Here is a 17300-nt window from a genome sequence, read left to right on the forward strand (position 1 = left end):
ACCAAATTTCATTCAACTGGTATGCTATGGAGAAAGTTGAGGGTGAGAGTTATTGAATAAAGCAAAACCTCCGGCTGACTGGTCTGCGCCCCGAGTTAATGATATTTATTGCAAAGAAGGGTATCAATCATGAATCCGTTAGTAATTGCCCGCTTCCCGCCACACAAGAAAAGATGGGATAAAATGGATGGATTGAACCTGGGGGCATTCCTGGAGTGTAGCTGATCTTGTGTCAGTCGGGCACTGATGAATCCTGGCTAGCAGAGTTGAGCGAAAGGGCAAGGTCAGAGGAAGCAGACTTCCGTCGCGGCCACACCTAATCGCCGGAATCTACCAATCAGTGCTAGACGCCGCACCGACGTTGACATAAACGTTGCAACATATGGGCCTCCCCGATGCCTAATCTTCCACCAGCAAGCAACTTCATGCGTTTCCCCTTGGCCTGCGAGAAGGGAAACGCGATCGCTTATTATGCTTTCCCGACAGCGATATGGGATCAGTCCGCCATTGATCCATCCTCAATCGGTCCTTCGTTGACGAATTCTCGGAACAATACCATGTCCTCAAAGCTGTTGGCCAAGTTCTCCACTCTAGCCGCTTCAGGGTCCGACATGGCCAGCTCAAGATCTCCCATAAAGGTGGCCCTGATAGTACCTTCATCATGCAATTGTGCCAGGCCTCGTTCTTTCAATTCCAACAGCAGAAGTCGGGCCTCCTCAATGGTAATATCTGAGTTGCGGAGTGTCATGGTCAGCAAACTGGTGCCGATCGCTTCAGACACACGGAATGGTCGGTTCAGGCTCTCGTAGCCGTATATGCACAGGAGGAAGTACACCCGCCAGTCTGCGCCCTTGGAGACAAGAACTGCATTGGCAACGTACATGAGGGCCGTGTGCCACAGAATTGTATACGCTGACGATTCATAGCTGGTCCGGTATTCGATAATGAGATGCTTGAGCTGTTCGACCGATGCATCGAAGGCAGCTCCTGGCGAAGATTGCCTTGCCGAGAATGTCTTCAGTTTGGTATGCCTCATTCCCGGTTCTTTGACAAAGGGCCGGAACAAATCGAGTACCACCGCGTGGATCCATATACTACATTGTTCAGCTACTGTTCATGGCCCACTACCACCAATGGGAGAGCGTGAACGACTGTTGAACAAAACGTACTGAAACACCACAACATGATGCGGGTTATCCTCTCCGCGTGCCAATTCCGCTGGCAAATTTTGTATCCAAGCCAGGAGTTCGTGACACTTCAGCTCGGCAAAGTCGAGCCATGGGGGTTCCATCACTTTATTCTTTTCGTTGTAATACTTCTGTATGAGCCCATGCACAATACGCCATAGTTGGCAAAGATATGTGAAAGTTGACCCCATGTATGCAGGAAGGTTGCGTTTCACCGATCCGGAAGTCTCTTCGATCGACTCGTCTGTTGCGGGAGTACCCTGTCCGGTTCGAATGTTACCAGGGATAAGTAATAAGGGAGGAGATTCCGGGTATGCGATTCCTGGCTGTCGGTAAAAGATAGCAGTCAAACTGAAGCACTCGTGAGTTGCGTGTTCTGTTGAACTAGGACTTGTTCTTGGCTTACACGCTCCAGTTGAATATACCCCAAGCTGCGAATGAGGTAGCGCTCTGATCATCTACCGACATCTCGCGCTGGGTTTCTTCCCCGATTGCGTCCACTCTGCCGAATAGTCTCAGTCTCACTCCCATATCGACGGCTTCTGCGAGGTATTTCAGGCAGGCGTGGTCTTTGCCGTGGCCCATGAACGCGAGGCTCAAGAGCTGGGCTCCGGCCATGTTCAGGAGTGTATCCGTATGCTTGACTTCTGACCACAGACGTTCGGCCTCTGCGCAGAAAAGTTGGGCATTTTTGTTCACCTCCTTGTCGATGGCACTGTACATTTGCTGCCGTGGGAGGTCAGTGACATTCCACTCGTAGCATTGGTTGCATCACATACCGCGCCCCAATATAGCAGTGCGTTCACCAGCAACGATGAACAGAACCTCCCCTGCTGTGCGATCAAGTCTGATACGAACAGATCTGGGTCAAATGTCCCCAGCATTGGATGGTCCGTTTTCAGATACAAGGATATGATGCGCGCAGCGAGCTCGTTGCTGACCTGTACGGTTGTCCAGGCCGATATATGCAACGCGGATAGTCGATGATCGCAGTAGTCTCTCGAGATGGGAACTGGTTCTTCTGGCGCTCCATGAAGGCGGTAAAGTTTGACAGCTGAATCCGCGTCGATGTTGAATGGCTCTCCGGCGATTAGAGGAGCTCGAGAATCGAAGGAGCTATAGAAGTTAAGCGCTACCATTCGGCTGCAACCTGGACGGGCCGGTTGCTCGTGAGGCCAGAGCACAGCTCTACTTACCGCTGGAAAGATAACTCGGTAGGACGAGTGGAATTGACCGTACGAAGTAGATTGCTCTCGCTTAGAGCGGCGACAGAAATTGGTTGTAGCATGGGGTATGCTAATGGATGGCGTGTCATCAACTCGATTTCCATGGGGGACTGTGCCGGTATCTCGTCTTGGGGGACACTGCAGTCAGAGGGTCTTCGGGTTCCCCCTGGGCCGCTTTTGACAACGGATAGCGCGGCGGCGCAGTCACCGCCATTGGCCCTGAGGACTCTCAAGACATCAAAGGCACGATGCTCGGGCAACCACTTGAGCAACTCGAGTATCTCGTGCGGGTCTTCGCCGAGATCCTTTCTTGCGCTGTAGGTGCAGGCGGTGGTCCGCTTCCGACAAGGACCGCAAGTTGGCCGCCGACCATCGCACTTTGACAGGAGTTAGTTCAGCCAACACTCCGTGCAAGACAGGCGGCGGACCAGCGGAGAGCCGCACCACCTCCAAGCGATGAAGGGGGGATACCTACCCTGGTCTTCTTGACACGGCAAGAATTGCAAGCTATTTGGGTGCCGATGCGCTTTCGTTTGTTGGTGTCCTCTTGGGTGTTCCCGGAGGAGGAAGATTGATCGGCTTCGTTTCGCGGCCCTGAAGCTGGCAGGAGTGAAACGTATTTCCTCGGTAACATATTTCTGAAGTTGTCTACTAGAGGGATCCAACATGGCAGACAGACAATTGGTGCGTTCGCTTGGTGGATTCAGGCAGGCCTGGTCCAATTCAATTTGATGGAGCAGTTTCGCCAGAATGAGGCAGCCCCCCGGAAATGGAATCGTCCAAGTGCATAAGAAGCCTGCGGCGGCGACGGCACCAGCAGCCGGCAGCAACGAGATACAGGTACATCTTACAGAACAGCTTGAGCTAGGTATCATACCATACCTGAGGGATAGCAATACCCTGAGCCTGTGGCCCTGAACAAGCCAAACATCGAGACAGGAGCAGTGGCTAGCCCGGGCGCTGATTGGCCAGATTGGGCTCGGTTAGGCGTCCGAATGTCTCTAGCGCTTGGTCTAATACCTCGAGAAAGGTCCAGTGCTGGGCTTGGGCCGTTGCAACTCAAAAGCCAGGCTGCCAGGGCCCAAGGGTTATGGACCAGAGAGACACTTGATAGGCATGATCCCATGGCCGACTTGACCTCAAGATACATCAATGCCTCTTGAAGGACCCCGATCCAGCTGCCGAAGCCCAGACGTATTGTACCATTTTTTGTTTGAAAGGAACGAGGGCGAGGAGAACGGATACATAACCAACATGGTGTACGTGGTACCGCACTGCATTACAATCAATGGCTTGGGGCAAGCAAGGCTATCCCCGATGGCAAAAACGGATCGTGATCTGAGGAAGGCCTCTATACCTTGGGTGGCGAGTCACAGACAGTACGTGGTACTGTACGACACATTCTGGAACTATTCGTTACTTCACCAAGAGGGAGGGAGCAAAATTGGAGAAGCCAGCCGGGAAGGCAGCCTAGGTAAGCTACAGTACAAACAACTAAGGTTACCCACGGTTTGCGACGACTACCACAAGTAGCCCGCGGACACAAATGTCGATCTCCCTTTTATTACAATTCATTACATTGTCCATGCGGCCATCAAGAAGACAGTTTTAGCTTCCGCCCAACTACATAAACCTACTTCTCTGCCCATCCCACCTGCTACAGTACCTCTGCCGATGTCCCAACACTGCAGTCTGGGCATTATTAGTGCCTCATGTCTTTACTCTGCTTCCGTGGCTCCGTCTTGACGGCGGTGCTGTCAGTCTTCCATCATCGGACGAAAGTTCCACTTCGCCTATCACGACAAGGGAATGAAGCCGACATTGTTTCTTTGCTCGCCGAGAGATGTCGATGCGAGCAGTGATCGTCACGTCTGCTTCCGAAAATGATGTGGATCAGATTTTCCTCGGCCATCTGTGTGACTTCTGTCCCTGGCGACTCTCGCCCGGGAACAATCAGCCAATAATCGACAATTATCCTGTTCATCTACATTTTTGTCTAGGGCAGCGCCTCAGGCCTCGCCCGTTCTTTAATGTCATTGCCTTCTTGGTCCGGCTGCCGGCCTTATGTATCCGCCTCATGGTCACACAGTGGCGACCGATATTACGACGGCCCTGAAGCCTCTGGTTCCTATGCCAGAGCCATGGATCTCAGCTTTGGGTGCTTATCGAGAACTGCTTGCCCTGGATGAACATCTGCAAAACGCCCTGTCACAATCTCTTCAAGGTTGAATCGCATGTTACAGTTAGCTTGCATTATGATATGTAGTCCCGGTCTTAACACAGCGGCCTGGTTGAAGCGCCATTGCTACTTGCCGCCATCTCCACCAGTCCCCAATATGAAGCAGTGTTATTTGGTCCTCATAATAACCGATCAGAAGTTTGCTTCACTCAGGCTCCTGCGGGAGATGCTAGGTGCCTGCCGGCGTATGAGGAGGTATTATTGACACGGCCAGTCCATATACAGGTTTCAATTTTTATTACCCTGGGGCGGCCATCATCATGTTCGCTAGACCACTATTGTATGATCTCGGTAGCCCCGTGCGCCCATTCGATCACCGCTACGTCTTGAAGTGGTGTTGAATACTCTTGGGCACGCGGTACGTTTGCTGTAAGGCAGCCAGTTGAGGCTACATCTCATCTGATCTGACCTTGGATCCACTGAGAAGCTTCAAGCCACCAAGCTACGAGCTACGGAAGCGCCATCATCCATGTTTTCTGGGCATAAGAGTAAGTTGAGACGGTACATTAGGCCAGTTGGGCTACGGGTGGATGCTCTGAATGGGTACTCTCGGACCTGAAGCCCGAGCTAAGCAAAGCCTTCTGATTGGCGGGCGCACTTGAGAAATTGGTCTCCAGCGGGCATCTCCCCTCCCCTACATTTATCTGGTGGGCAAGACCCAGGGCATTCTGTTGTGTAAGCTGCGAAAGACATCGATAGCCCGGCTCTGAAGCCCTGAAGCTCGCGACCATTAGCCACCTAAGTTGCGGCAGGCTAGAGCTGTCGCGAAGTGAGGGAAAGGGGGGAGGGCCCTTGTCATGACACACTGTGACAACAGCAGGCCATCTCTTGTTGCTACTTTATCTTCTGCAACTCAATTTGCATTTTCGTAGGCATGCGGTATTTGTGGGAGATATGATCTTGAGCTCTCAGTCCTTTCGCGAATGTTGACGGCTCGTCCTCGTCCTAATCTCTACAGGGGTTCGAATTCTAAACAAGCCCAATACCACCGATCAAGAAGCAACTTCTTAACCTTAGCAACCGGCCGTCCACCAGCAAGTACTTTGAGTACCCAAACCATTCCGAGATGACCATGGACAAGATGGAAACGAGGATACGACAAGCTCGCGTAGTCAACGACACCCTCCTCTTCGAGCGACGCAATTCGAAATAGCCACGAAGGACAACACAATATTCTGCCCTGAGTTCCACGTCAGCTCATCCGACGATGAAGATTTGCGACATCATATCGAAACTGCACTGACAGTCGCGACTACTCATTGGAGTGGTTGGTTCCACCGACACGACACTTCTGCTATCGCCTTCACCTTTCCTCCTTTACTGGCCGTCAACGACAGCAACCTGCCATCTCCGAAGATTACATACCAGCAGCGACTCTGCAGTATCATTTTCGTTTCGCGACCGAACATGATGCGTTTTCTTTCCCATTCGAATCGGGGCTAGAAGTTCTGGCTCGCGGCCCAAAGATTACACGCATCCCGCTGCTGTCGTTTCTGAGGGGGGGGGGGGTAATGTGCGAACCGCACGTACTTGACAATGACCTCGTATCCTGCCTTCTCACTTCGTCCTCTCTCTCTCTGCTTAGATCCTCCTTGTGCTGATGCCCCCATCTCTCGCGCATTGACTAGAATGATATATCTATCTCACCTGACCAACCGAGCGTTGACTCCGAGACTAGGTCTCTTCAACCTACCTTCGCTGCGAAATAGCATGACCAACAGCGACAACTACGCCATCATCACTCCGAAACTCAGCCTGGAAACCCCCATACCCCATATGAAGCCCCCCCTGCGACCGATCCTATATCCGAGCAATCCCCCTGCGAGAACTGAGCAAATATGTAGAACACAGATTTGTCCGATTGTGATACAAGAAACAATGGAAACAACCCAACCGATCTAGAGGACTGGAGCGAGCGCGCATAAATTGGTGCTGCTACAAGAGGTAGAAGGATATCCCGCGTTGTCGAGAAACGGCCTGGTAAGCCTGGAGGCGTGCCAGTCCTGGCACAATTTCTGGATCACAATCAAGTGCCACTTTATGGACCGTCTTCTCTTATTTTAAGACATGTTTGGGTGTAGGATATAGGGGTAAATCGTATCCTCGATAATGGTGGACCTATGTCTCGCTCTTTGGGCTCCCACCGCAGTTTCATCATAGTTGAAGATACGATACTGTTCAGATTTGCTCGTCCTGTCAGCCTCGTAACAATAAACAATCGACGCAAAGTCCCCCCAGTCAACAAACAACACAAAAGGGAGGTACAGACAAACCATTGGAAGGAAGGCCAGTCATGCGACTGACGGTCATTGTTGTGTGCTACTTACGCACCACATTGATTCATGAACGTCATATACAGCTGGAAAGGAACATTGGATAGAGATTAAGAGAAAGAGAAAAAGGGTTAGCCATGAGTCTTATACCATCACGGCCTACACTACTATGACTTTTCCGAACTTTGGTGCATGGCATCACGGCTTATGCCAACTGTGGAAGGATTGGCAGAAGTGTGTAGCAATACATCACTCCTTGCCCCCTCCCCCTTTCCAAATGTCGAGTCTTGCCCCCAAATTCTACGGCCGTGGATTGACAGATAGCCAGACTAATATACATATAGGGCCTCTCAAGATCTTTCTTGTTCCACGACCCGGCCCCTGAGCTTTCCAACCCTGAAAGTAGGCTTTCCAGTGGTAGGATTCGAGCTGCCTTTGTTCAGTGCCCCTGAAAAGATGGGTAACGGCCGGCGCTACCCCAAGCGGTTGCAAGTCTCCCTGAGACGCAGGCAAGCTAGCGACAGACCAGAACGGGACTCTTTCGCCGTTGGTGGATGTGCCCAAGGTAACCAACTAGCAATACTGGTGGGTGGATCATTCAATGTCACTATCCTGGATCTTCGCCATCAACAATGCGCACCCCTTTTCCTCTCCGTGGATCGCTCGAGGCACGAAACCGCGGGGCAGACGGAGGGGAGGGTGGGAATCTAGAACCGTCTCGTTGGAAGCGTGATGTATTATCTCATGCTATAGCTGACTGGGTGAATCCGCGCTTCTCGAACAGGGCGATAGTGATGGTTGTGAAAGGGACCCCTTCGGCCGGGCATATGATCCTCGTGTTCTCTTACCGGGAGTCGTAATCACTAGGAAAGGAAAAGGGTGCGTGCGTGCCGGAAGCTGACTGTCAAGATGCTGTGTTAGGAACTCATGACCCCCTGCGGATAGGGGTGCATATGTGACTCGGATTTTCCATCTGATAATGTATATAAAAGAAGTATAACCCACCACGCCACCCAGCCCGCTTGATCGTATTCGCATTTATGTTACATAGCAACAAGATTGTACTCCCCAAATAATCGATTCAGTGGCTCTCCAATTGCCCACGACCTCCTTGTGCGTAGTCTGCCGATACGACCAGCTCTTGAGCAAAGCCCAGCCCCAATGGTGATCTCCTATATAGGCCTGGATATGTGGAATACATCTGTATCAAAAGCATTTGGGTATGGCAGTCACATGAAATCGGAGCGTGGCCAAAGGACTCAAGGGGCTAATGGCGGCATACTATCTCGACATGGACAATCACGAGATCATCTTAACATCACATCTGAGAAGTAGCGGCGGCATGGTCAATTCCCTATACCAAGTGGCAATGGCACAGCTTGTCGCGTTGGCATCCGGTGTGGTGGTTCTGCAGCTTACGGTGGAATTCCTGAACTTTGAAGTCAAGTTAGCGAGGCTGCTCATAGAAACGCGGTCTTCAGACTTCATGAACCATATAAGTCGTGGGTTTGATCAGGGCAATGGTGAAAGATTGTCTCATGGCAAGCCGAAGCAAGCTCTGAAGTAGCAAATACATTTTGCAAAACATCATGTCAAAACAACAAAATGAAAGGAGAGGCTGCCTGCGTGACACAGTCGGGGAGCGCAACGTACCTTTGACGGCAAGTAACAGGTCGATTCCGGGTATGGTCGCAAGAGTGGTTCGTGTCGAGACCTGCATATCAGTTCCGGAGGTCCAGGATGAGGGAACTACCCAGAGACGAGTTCGGTTGGGAAAATTAGGATATTTCTCGATTGACCGATCGGCTCTACTCTGCCGACGCTTCTTCCTGACTTGCTATCTACAATGCTAGAGTACAAATATGAAATGGAAGAGTGAGTTGTCGCAGCGGGACGTCTATAGTACGGAGAGATCGCCGAATTTTTCCTGCAAAGCAATTAGCACCGAATAGCAGGGTCAGAAGCGATGAATGGGAACATACCTTGTAGCCGGGAACGTTCCAGCGACCCTTGGAAACCAGCTTGGCGGTCTTCTCGTCGATCGAGGGCTCGGCAGCAGCGACCTCATCCTGTTGTGGTTCATAACGTGATCAGTCTTGTTCTTCTTTCTTCTCTTCGTCCGAAGCAACACAGCGCAAGCTGGAGGCGGCGAAGCAGCACATACCACAGTGAGCTCGTCGAAAGGCCTGGCCTGCTCGATGTTCTGCAGCGTCTTCGAGAGGTCCTTCAGCTCGAGGTCGACCTTCTCCTTGGTAGCCTGGGCATTCTTGACGGCCTCGACCTCGAAGGCCTCGATGGCCTTGAGCTGGCGCGAGAGGTCGTAGGTCGAGGGCTTGAACTCCTTGAAGCGCTTCTCAATCTCGTCGATAACGGCCTGGTTCTTCAGGACGCCGCGGTAGTGGGCGAAGTCGACGGTGGTAGCCTGCTCGGACAGCAGCTGGACCTTGCGGCGGGCGTTCTCGTTGCGTTGCTTGAAAGCCTGGAGAGAGGCGACCGTCTGACCACGCAGGCCGAGGGAGGAGGTCACTTTGGCCCAGTCGAGCTTGAGGGCGGCGCTTCGCTGTTCGGAAGGGAAGAGGGAAAATTAGCTCATGCCTGCAATCCCGCACACGGATTTGTTGGGAGGTATCGGCGGCTCAATTGGAGAGGCGGCAGACGGTCGGACTGTCATGCAGAGCATTGTAGCACTTCAATTGACAAGGGTGAACTTACTGCTGCCATTTTGGTGATGGAATGTGAGGTTTGGAGTGGAGAGATTGAAGCAATTCACATTCGTCGTTGCTTGCTGGCTTTGCCGAAGTGTCGAAGGTTTGCTAGCAGCTCCACCAGCTTTCGCAGATTGTGGCTGCCTGAGGCATTTCACAGCCACTCCTTCCTAGAAAAGCCGACCCGGCCCGGACTGCACCAAATGCGAATATTAAGTAAGCAGATCTGGATCTGGTAACAAATTGGCCGGCCACTCACGATATTACAGTGTCATCCTGGAATACAAAGCATACAATTGATACTCAATTAGGCAGAGGCTTTTCCTATAGCATTGTATGGTTCTGCATTGAAACCAAACTTCCAGATATATCCGGGTTGGCAGACACAACAGTCTCCATCGCCTTTACAAGGCTTAGTGGATTCACAAGAAATAGGGACGCAAAGAGGATTCGCTATAGAACATGATTTGTTCGTTCACATTTCTCATGACACTCAAGGTGCTGTAACATAGATTGCAGGTAGCAGTCCTCCCGTTGTTTTATTTCCCAAGCGAGAATTTTCCTGGCCGTAATGCATCTAGAGACTCGACAGTAGAGGCCCTAAACTTGACTCCCTAGTCTTTAACCCAGTCCGGAACACCTTAAACGCTGAGAGCCATGATTGAATTGACAATATCGTTGTCGTTCTCCTTGAGGGCGTTGACGGCCTTCTTGCGAGAGACGTTGGCCTGGGTCATCACCAGCTCAATGTCCTTGTCCTCAAGACCGTCAGCATCGACCTCCTCGTCGTCATCCTCCTCTTCCTCCTCCTTCTTGGCCTCGCCCTCGACAGCCTTGCCGTGGTCGTGGCCGGCGTGGTCGTGACCGGCGTGGTCGTGCTCACCACCAGCCTGGGCGAGCTGCTGAGCAGCAGCCTGCTGGGCAGCGGAGTTCAGGTCCTCAATCTTAGCCTCACCGAAGACGCTGGAGACGATATTAGCTTAGGCCCAAGAATATGACCTGGGGCCATTGTGCAAGACTCACATGTAGGTGTTGCTGTTGGGGGACTTGTAGACCTCGGGGCTGTTGATGACGAAGAGGATCTAGAACGGGCATTTTGTCAGCACATTATCCACTATGATATTGACTTTTTGCGAATCGCCGCACAACTCTGATGAATCGTCGGGAAACCCAACAATTCCCTAAGTCAAGACCACCTCAGGCCATGTGAAGCTCTCAATAGCCAGCGACCATCAGGTCATAGAGGGCTATTGTGCACAAGTGCTTGGGACGTAATAGCACTTACGTTCTTGGGGCGGCGGAGGGTCACGCGGGTGATGCCACCGATGCGCTTGAGCTGGAGCTTCTCAATGGCCTTGCGAGCCTTCTTCTCGTTGCGGGAGTGGATGACCTGGGTCGATCCAGAGGGACCGCTCTCGTCACCAGCCTCGATCTCAGAGTCGGAGCTGTCATCCTCCTCGTCGACCTGGGGGCGGTTCTGGGGCTCCTCGTCGGGGAGTTCTTCGACACGGGGGTTGGCCATATTTGCTGCTGTGAATGGGAGTGGTGGTCAGCTTTTTTGGTGTCTTTTTTGGTTTTGTTCAACTGAATTTCGAGCTGGAAATCGCCGAGCACACAGACTTAGCGATTGCGCAGGGAAAAAAAGGCTTGTAGCTAGCCAAAAAGCAGAGCTGCCCCTCAGGTCGCAAACACACAGTAACAACACCCAAACACTTCGTTGCCTTACAATTTAAATGCTTCTCGAGACTGTCGACCAAAAAATGCTATAACGTACCTACTGAGATCTGAAGTTATCTTCCAAATGACCTAGCGGGGTTGATTCGTTCGACGGGTCGGGGATTGGCTACTTCGAATTCCTCAAGAGAAAAGTTGTGAGTAGGGTTCAATTTGGCACATAATGGCTCGTGCACTCCCCTCCCCCCCAAATTGCATAATCATTTCTTCATCGTCATTTATGCAAAGGCCACACGCATAACTTTTGAGCAGTTTCTCAGTGCATCCCGTCAAGTCTGCTTTTGCTGACCCGATATTGAATACCTACAAAGTCAGCCACAATTACATGTAGAGTACTGGTGTTCTGGGGTAAGACTGGGCCTTTACGATTAGGTATGGTATCTGCAGTATGCCTTTCTGATCTCTTGGCGGCTGCCGATGTCTCCTTTACATGGACGCGGAAGACTGGCTATTTACGCGTGCAGATTCGAGGCATGTCAGACATTGATACTACGGTCATTGTAAGGGGAGTAGGAATGGCGACAAGAGCAGAACCGTAGAAGCATCAATATTTGCATCGAAGAAAGCATCAAAGTGCTTGATTATCTCGTAAGATAATTCTCTATCGGACATTAAAACCCAGTCCGCTCATATCCCTTTAAGACCAAAAAATGCATTGACAGTGTTCTTTTTGGTTGTGTGAATTTCCCTATCATTTGACGCCGGTCACCATATGAGATGTTGTGACGTACAGGTCTTTCCCAAACGACGCAAAGGAATCCAGCAACCCCCATTCCCATGAGATTCGTGCAGAGACCAGTTTCCGTAGTATCAAGTAGTCGACGGGCTTGAATTTCGCCCGTCGTCGTGACTGTCCATCTATACCCCGTTCCCCGTCATTCGTGCACCTTAAGCCGAGGCCTTGACCTTGGCCAGGGCCTTGCGCTGCTCAAATCGTCGCTGCTTCTTGAGGCGCATGACCTTGAAGCGGTCGAAGTCGGTCAGAGCCCGGCGGCGCTCGTTCTGCTCCTTGCGCTTGGCCCAGCTGCTCTCCTTCCACTTCGCGTCGATCTGGGCCTCCTCCCAGTACTTCTTCACGGTACCAGTGCGGGCGGCACGGGGCAGCTTCTCGATGACGAAAGGAGCCAGCAGAGCGTCGGTGAGGGAGATAGCTTGTCTGGGAACGGCGAGCTTTTCGTCTGAGGAAGGACCGTCGATCAGGACCTAGATTAAACCTGCGTTAATTCCCTGTTTCTTTTTCTTTTTCTTTCTTCTCGTTCTCCTTCCGATAGTCCCGGTTTAACATACTCGCTTGTGGTCGATGATCTCGACGATAGTGGCCAGACGACCGGCGTAGGGGCCGTTACCCTGCAGGAGGATGACACGGCCAACCTCAACGAGGCGCCAGTTCGATGCGACAATGGTAGCGTCACCCATTTTTACGGTGTTCTAGAAGTAGGTCGGGAGTCAGCGCTGGGAGTCGACGCGGCAGAAAAATTTGGCACGGGCTGAATGGGCGTATTTGTAGAAATGTACAATCGCGGGTGATGATTGGGGAATTATAAACGTACTGATTATGGTACCGGGGTGAAGTGTCGATTCGTGATGTTGTTGGCTTTCCTCCAAAGTCAGATGTTGTCTGTCTCTCAATCTTCAACCTGGAGATCTTCTAGTGTGGGAATTGAAATTCGTAACCCTAGCTAACCACACTGGAAAATGGCTGGCAGTGTGGGTCGTGCCAAACTCGGTCGGACTTTCGAATTGCCGGTCCGCAGAGATTTCTAAATTGCAGAGGGACCCCACCATTCTTCTCGCACTCCAGAGGCCAAGCTGCTTATTGGTCGACCTTGCTACAAAACCTTTTGCATCAGAAATCTTTGACAGCAGGACTTCACTTCTTCTCCTCAACCTGACTGCATTACTTCCTCCAGGAGGCTGTGGTGCTCTCGAAAATGTCGTCAAACTAATTAAGGTAAGCCATCTCACATTTGCTTTACGCATCGCTTTACATTTCCCTACTCGAATGATGAGGTAATTTGCGATTGATTCCGCCCGGTGGCGCCCTCGCCGGGGTTTGCTATACCGGGTGGTTAGGTGATATTCAATTCTTACATATTCTGACAACCCTTACAACATATTACATTGTGTTGCCCATTGTTCCTCGAGAACTCAAGCTAACATAATTAAGATATAGTACAAGCTCAACTCTTGGTCGAATCAGGCCTTGCAATCCTTGTCTCAGGCTTGCGCTACACTTAATGTTCAATGTAACTTGGCCTTGTAGAGTCCCATGGCTATGTTGAACATTCATGTTACGCATAAACATAGGCTAGCCCCAGTGGTGTGAAGTCATTGCTACATGCCGAGTTCAGGTGACTCTTGCAAGGTCTCGCAAGACAGGTCTAGACTACCGTTTTCGGTACAGAAAATAAATACAGCATCTATCAAAATGCCCTTGGTTGTCTTTGCGTGATGAACAAACGAGTGCATGATCATTCCTACGATTGCCCAAGGAGTTCATTCATGTATCTGCACAAAATGCTCCAAGATAGACTTGCCATTAATCCCTAGTCCAATGGCCCCTTTTATAGCATTGAGCAAAGAGCCTCGTATCCCGTTTTATGATTTGTCATCATGTGTGTGTATTGCACAAGCGACGGGATTCGGAGTGCCGCTGGGCTGTACAGCATTATTGTCAGCCCCTTCGTCTCGTTGCACCCACGATTTCATTTTGTAAAGTGAGCAGCTACTATTCAATGTTGGTCCTGAAAGGTTGATGTTTGGTGTTTGGTGTTTCGTGAAGATATGGAGAAGTTGGACAATTGCTGCCCTTGCATCGCATTATCGATACGAGATGCTCTGAATGGGGAATATAGCTCAACTTTCCACCCTTCTGTAAAGCACCTGGCTGGGCCTGCACATGTCTTCCTGTCATTCGCCTGCATACAGCCAGGCTAGTCGCACTCAGTCGTCTACCTGCCTACTCACTACTGTAAAGCAGGCGGGGTAGACAGCCATCCTGATGCGGACGCAGTGGAGAGAATCTGCCTCACTAACATCCGGAAGGGGGTGAACCGGCTATCCCGGGGTGGGGAGCCAGGGCAGCTGCTCTACCTAGGTAATAATTACCGTTCCCTCTCGGACGGGCGCGACTAGGGAGGCGGGACAATGATAAAGTAATTGATGGTCCGCTGACCATCCCTCGCGTGTGCTCACAGGCAACGGGGTAGTTCAAAATCGGTGTTTCATCCTCGGGCGTTTCTCGCCCTGGAAATTTCCCCAGAAGCTGGGACTCCAAACTCCACCCGCAGAGCTATACAGTCGCGATACGCGACTTATTAGTGGCTCCCGTTGATCACAACTCGCCCCCGATATACTCTGTCCTAACTTGTTACACCCCGTAGCTATATCAGCGATTACAGTATACTCCAGTCCATCATCCCCCAACATGATCTTCCATCCTCCCTCATGGGTACCTAAGCTGCCATTCGGTAGGTAATGCATTCGTCCCTTGAAAGAGCAGGAGAGACCCCCGAGAGCGAGGAACTGACACGCTCCTAGATCCCCCCAATACCATATCAATAGGCGAGTTCTGGAGTGAAGAGCGATATGGCCGCCAATCCATCGCCAGCTCGCGGGACCCCTTCGTCTGTGGCGTCACGGGCAAGGCGTACTCGACGAGCGAGATGCGAGAGCGATACGAGCTGCTCGCTCGGACGCTCTCCAATCGTCTGGGCTGGGGCGTAAACGAGGACACGCCTTGGGACAAGGTGGTCTGCGTCCACTCGCTCAACTCGGTAAGCATTTTGCTACCTGCCGCCCGCCTGAGGATGTCTTCTTCTTATTGTTTGTTTGCTTACCGCCGGTCGAACAGATTGACTACATCATGTCCACCTTCGCCATCCACCGCTTGAACGGCATCGCCACGCCCGCCAACGCGGCCTACTCCCCGTCCGAGCTCGAGTTCCAGCTCCGGTCGTCGGGGGCCAAGGCCGTCATCACGTGCGTGCCGCTGCTGGACACGGCGCTGAAGGCGGCCAAGGCGGTGGGCATTGCCCCGGACCGCATCTTCATCATGCAGACGGGCGGCGCAAGCAGTGAAGGGCTGTCCTACAAGACGCTGGACGAGCTCATCGACGAGGGTCGTTCGTTGGCTCCGCTCGAGTCGCCGGCGTGGACCAAGGGCCAAGGAACGCGGCAGGTGGCTTACATCAGTTACTCGAGCGGGACTTCAGGATTGCCGGTTCGTCTTCCCTTTCACATTCTCTGGTCTTGATAGGAGATTCTCGTGCCTGGTTTCTCAAAGGTCGCGGGAGCAGGCGCTGATATATTTCTTGACTGACTCGTGTGTGGAAACCTGCAGAAAGGCGTTATGATTTCCCATCTCAACGTGATAGCAAACATCATGCAACTCCGCTGGTTTGAGTCCGTCGGGCGAAAGCAAAAAGGTGTCGAGACGCAAGTCGGCTTGGGGGTCCTGCCGTTAAGCCACATCTACGGCCTGATTGTCATAGCCCTGAGCGGCATCTACCGGGGCGACCAGATCGTGATCCTACCCCGTTTCGAGCTCGGGGGTTTGTTGGAATGCATACAGCGGTTCAAGATCAACCAGCTTTTCTTGGTATGTGTTCGAGTTGACCTCTGTCTGAAGACGTTGTTTTAGGAACGCGGACATGGACGGAACTAACCTTATATTCGCAGGTCCCACCTATTATCATCCAGCTCTTACGAAACCAGACCCTGTGTCGAAAGTACGACCTGAGCTCAGTGCGCTACGTCTACACGGGCGCAGCCCCGCTCGGCGTTGAGACGCACGAGGAGGTGGTCAAGTCCTTCCCCGGCTGGCAGGTCGGACAGGGCTACGGAATGACCGAGACGGCGACCGTAGTGCTCAGCTCGGGCGAGAACGACATCCTGGTCGGCGCGGCAGGATCCCTGGTCACCGCCTGTTTGGCCAAGATCATAGACACGGACACGGGGCGGCCAATCGAGGTGACGGGCGAGGACGGCGAGGAGGAAAAGCGCGGCGAGCTCCTGCTGCAGAGCCCCAGCATCTCGCTAGGATACCTCAACAACGAGCGTGCTACCGCCGAGGCCTTCATATGGGATGAGGACGGGCGGTGGATCCGCACAGGCGACGTCGCCGTGGTACGACGCAGCGAGGCCGGCCATCAGCATTTCGCCATCGTGGACCGGATAAAAGAGCTGATCAAGGTCAAGGTGAGACCGATTCCACAACTCCTCCCTCCCTGGGGGTTAAACCAAACGCAAGTAGCCGGCTAACAAAGATCACTCAAACACAGGGCCACCAAGTCGCCCCCGCCGAGCTCGAAGCCCATTTGCTCACCCATCCGTTCGTGAATGACTGTACTGTGATCCCCGTCCCGGACGAGCGCGCCGGCGAGGTCCCCAAGGCGTTTGTGGTCAAGTCACCCACTGCGGCCGCCGAGGGCCGGTCGGACGAAGAGATCACGCAGGCGATATGTAAACACGTCGAAGACCACAAGGCGCATTACAAGTGGCTCAAGGGCGGTGTTGCTTTCATCGACGCCGTGCCCAAAAGCCCCAGCGGAAAGATCTTACGCCGGGTGTTGAGGGACAAGGAGCGTGATGAAAGGAGAACGAAGGGGTCCAAGTTGTAAGATCATGGCTTGCGCAGGTTGATCTGCTCCGCAGCATAAGGATGGGTAATATAGCTGATTTTGAAGGAGTAATACATAAACCGTCTAGGTTGGGCAGATATTTTCACACATCATGGTCACTAAAGATGGGGCTCAATTATTGTGGTTGGTATTGTTCATTATCGTCATGCGTATAATCTCGCAAAACTCCATCTATGAAGCCTAAGCCTGATAGTGGAATAGCCGTTTGCGCCGTGTATGCCATGTGAACCAGTACCCCTCATTGCCCAAGAAAATCAAGTTCATACGCTATATTGGTTGGTTTCGGATTGGAAC

At 52.1% G+C, this 17300-nt stretch overlaps 5 protein-coding genes across 5 annotated transcripts; 1 reads left to right on the forward strand and 4 right to left on the reverse strand.

Moving 5' to 3' along the window:
* Positions 1 to 496: 496 nt before the first annotated feature.
* PG985_010711 (uncharacterized protein) lies at positions 497 to 3047 on the reverse strand (the record flags this gene model as incomplete). Its single annotated transcript, XM_066830479.1, has 6 exons — positions 497 to 1094; positions 1170 to 1538; positions 1594 to 1913; positions 1967 to 2303; positions 2384 to 2790; positions 2889 to 3047. The coding sequence occupies 6 exons, from the start codon at positions 3045 to 3047 to the stop codon at positions 497 to 499; spliced, it is 2190 nt and encodes a 729-aa protein (XP_066681161.1).
* A 5775-nt stretch (positions 3048 to 8822) lies between these two features.
* On the reverse strand, positions 8823 to 9646 carry PG985_010712 (ATP synthase subunit D; the record flags this gene model as incomplete). The annotated part of the gene is made up of 4 exons (XM_066830480.1): positions 8823 to 8852; positions 8908 to 8994; positions 9090 to 9485; positions 9638 to 9646. 4 exons carry the CDS (start codon positions 9644 to 9646, stop codon positions 8823 to 8825), a joined length of 522 nt encoding a protein of 173 aa, XP_066681162.1.
* A 625-nt stretch (positions 9647 to 10271) lies between these two features.
* On the reverse strand, positions 10272 to 11152 carry PG985_010713 (nascent polypeptide-associated complex subunit alpha; the record flags this gene model as incomplete). The annotated part of the gene is made up of 3 exons (XM_066830481.1): positions 10272 to 10593; positions 10654 to 10712; positions 10916 to 11152. The coding sequence occupies 3 exons, from the start codon at positions 11150 to 11152 to the stop codon at positions 10272 to 10274; spliced, it is 618 nt and encodes a 205-aa protein (XP_066681163.1).
* A 1100-nt stretch (positions 11153 to 12252) lies between these two features.
* PG985_010714 (60S ribosomal protein eL14) lies at positions 12253 to 12780 on the reverse strand (the record flags this gene model as incomplete). Its single annotated transcript, XM_066830482.1, has 2 exons — positions 12253 to 12567; positions 12652 to 12780. The coding sequence occupies 2 exons, from the start codon at positions 12778 to 12780 to the stop codon at positions 12253 to 12255; spliced, it is 444 nt and encodes a 147-aa protein (XP_066681164.1).
* Positions 12781 to 14791: 2011 nt separating this feature from the next.
* Positions 14792 to 16985, forward strand: PG985_010715 (4-coumarate- ligase; the record flags this gene model as incomplete). Its single annotated transcript, XM_066830483.1, has 6 exons — positions 14792 to 14834; positions 14905 to 15140; positions 15218 to 15586; positions 15707 to 15964; positions 16045 to 16563; positions 16647 to 16985. 6 exons carry the CDS (start codon positions 14792 to 14794, stop codon positions 16983 to 16985), a joined length of 1764 nt encoding a protein of 587 aa, XP_066681165.1.
* Positions 16986 to 17300: the final 315 nt, after the last annotated feature.

The sequence above is a fragment of the Apiospora marii genome (genome assembly GCF_038362585.1).
Source record: "Apiospora marii strain CBS 49790 chromosome Unknown utg000007l_segment0_segment0, whole genome shotgun sequence".
Taxonomy (NCBI): Eukaryota; Fungi; Ascomycota; class Sordariomycetes; order Amphisphaeriales; family Apiosporaceae; genus Apiospora; species Apiospora marii.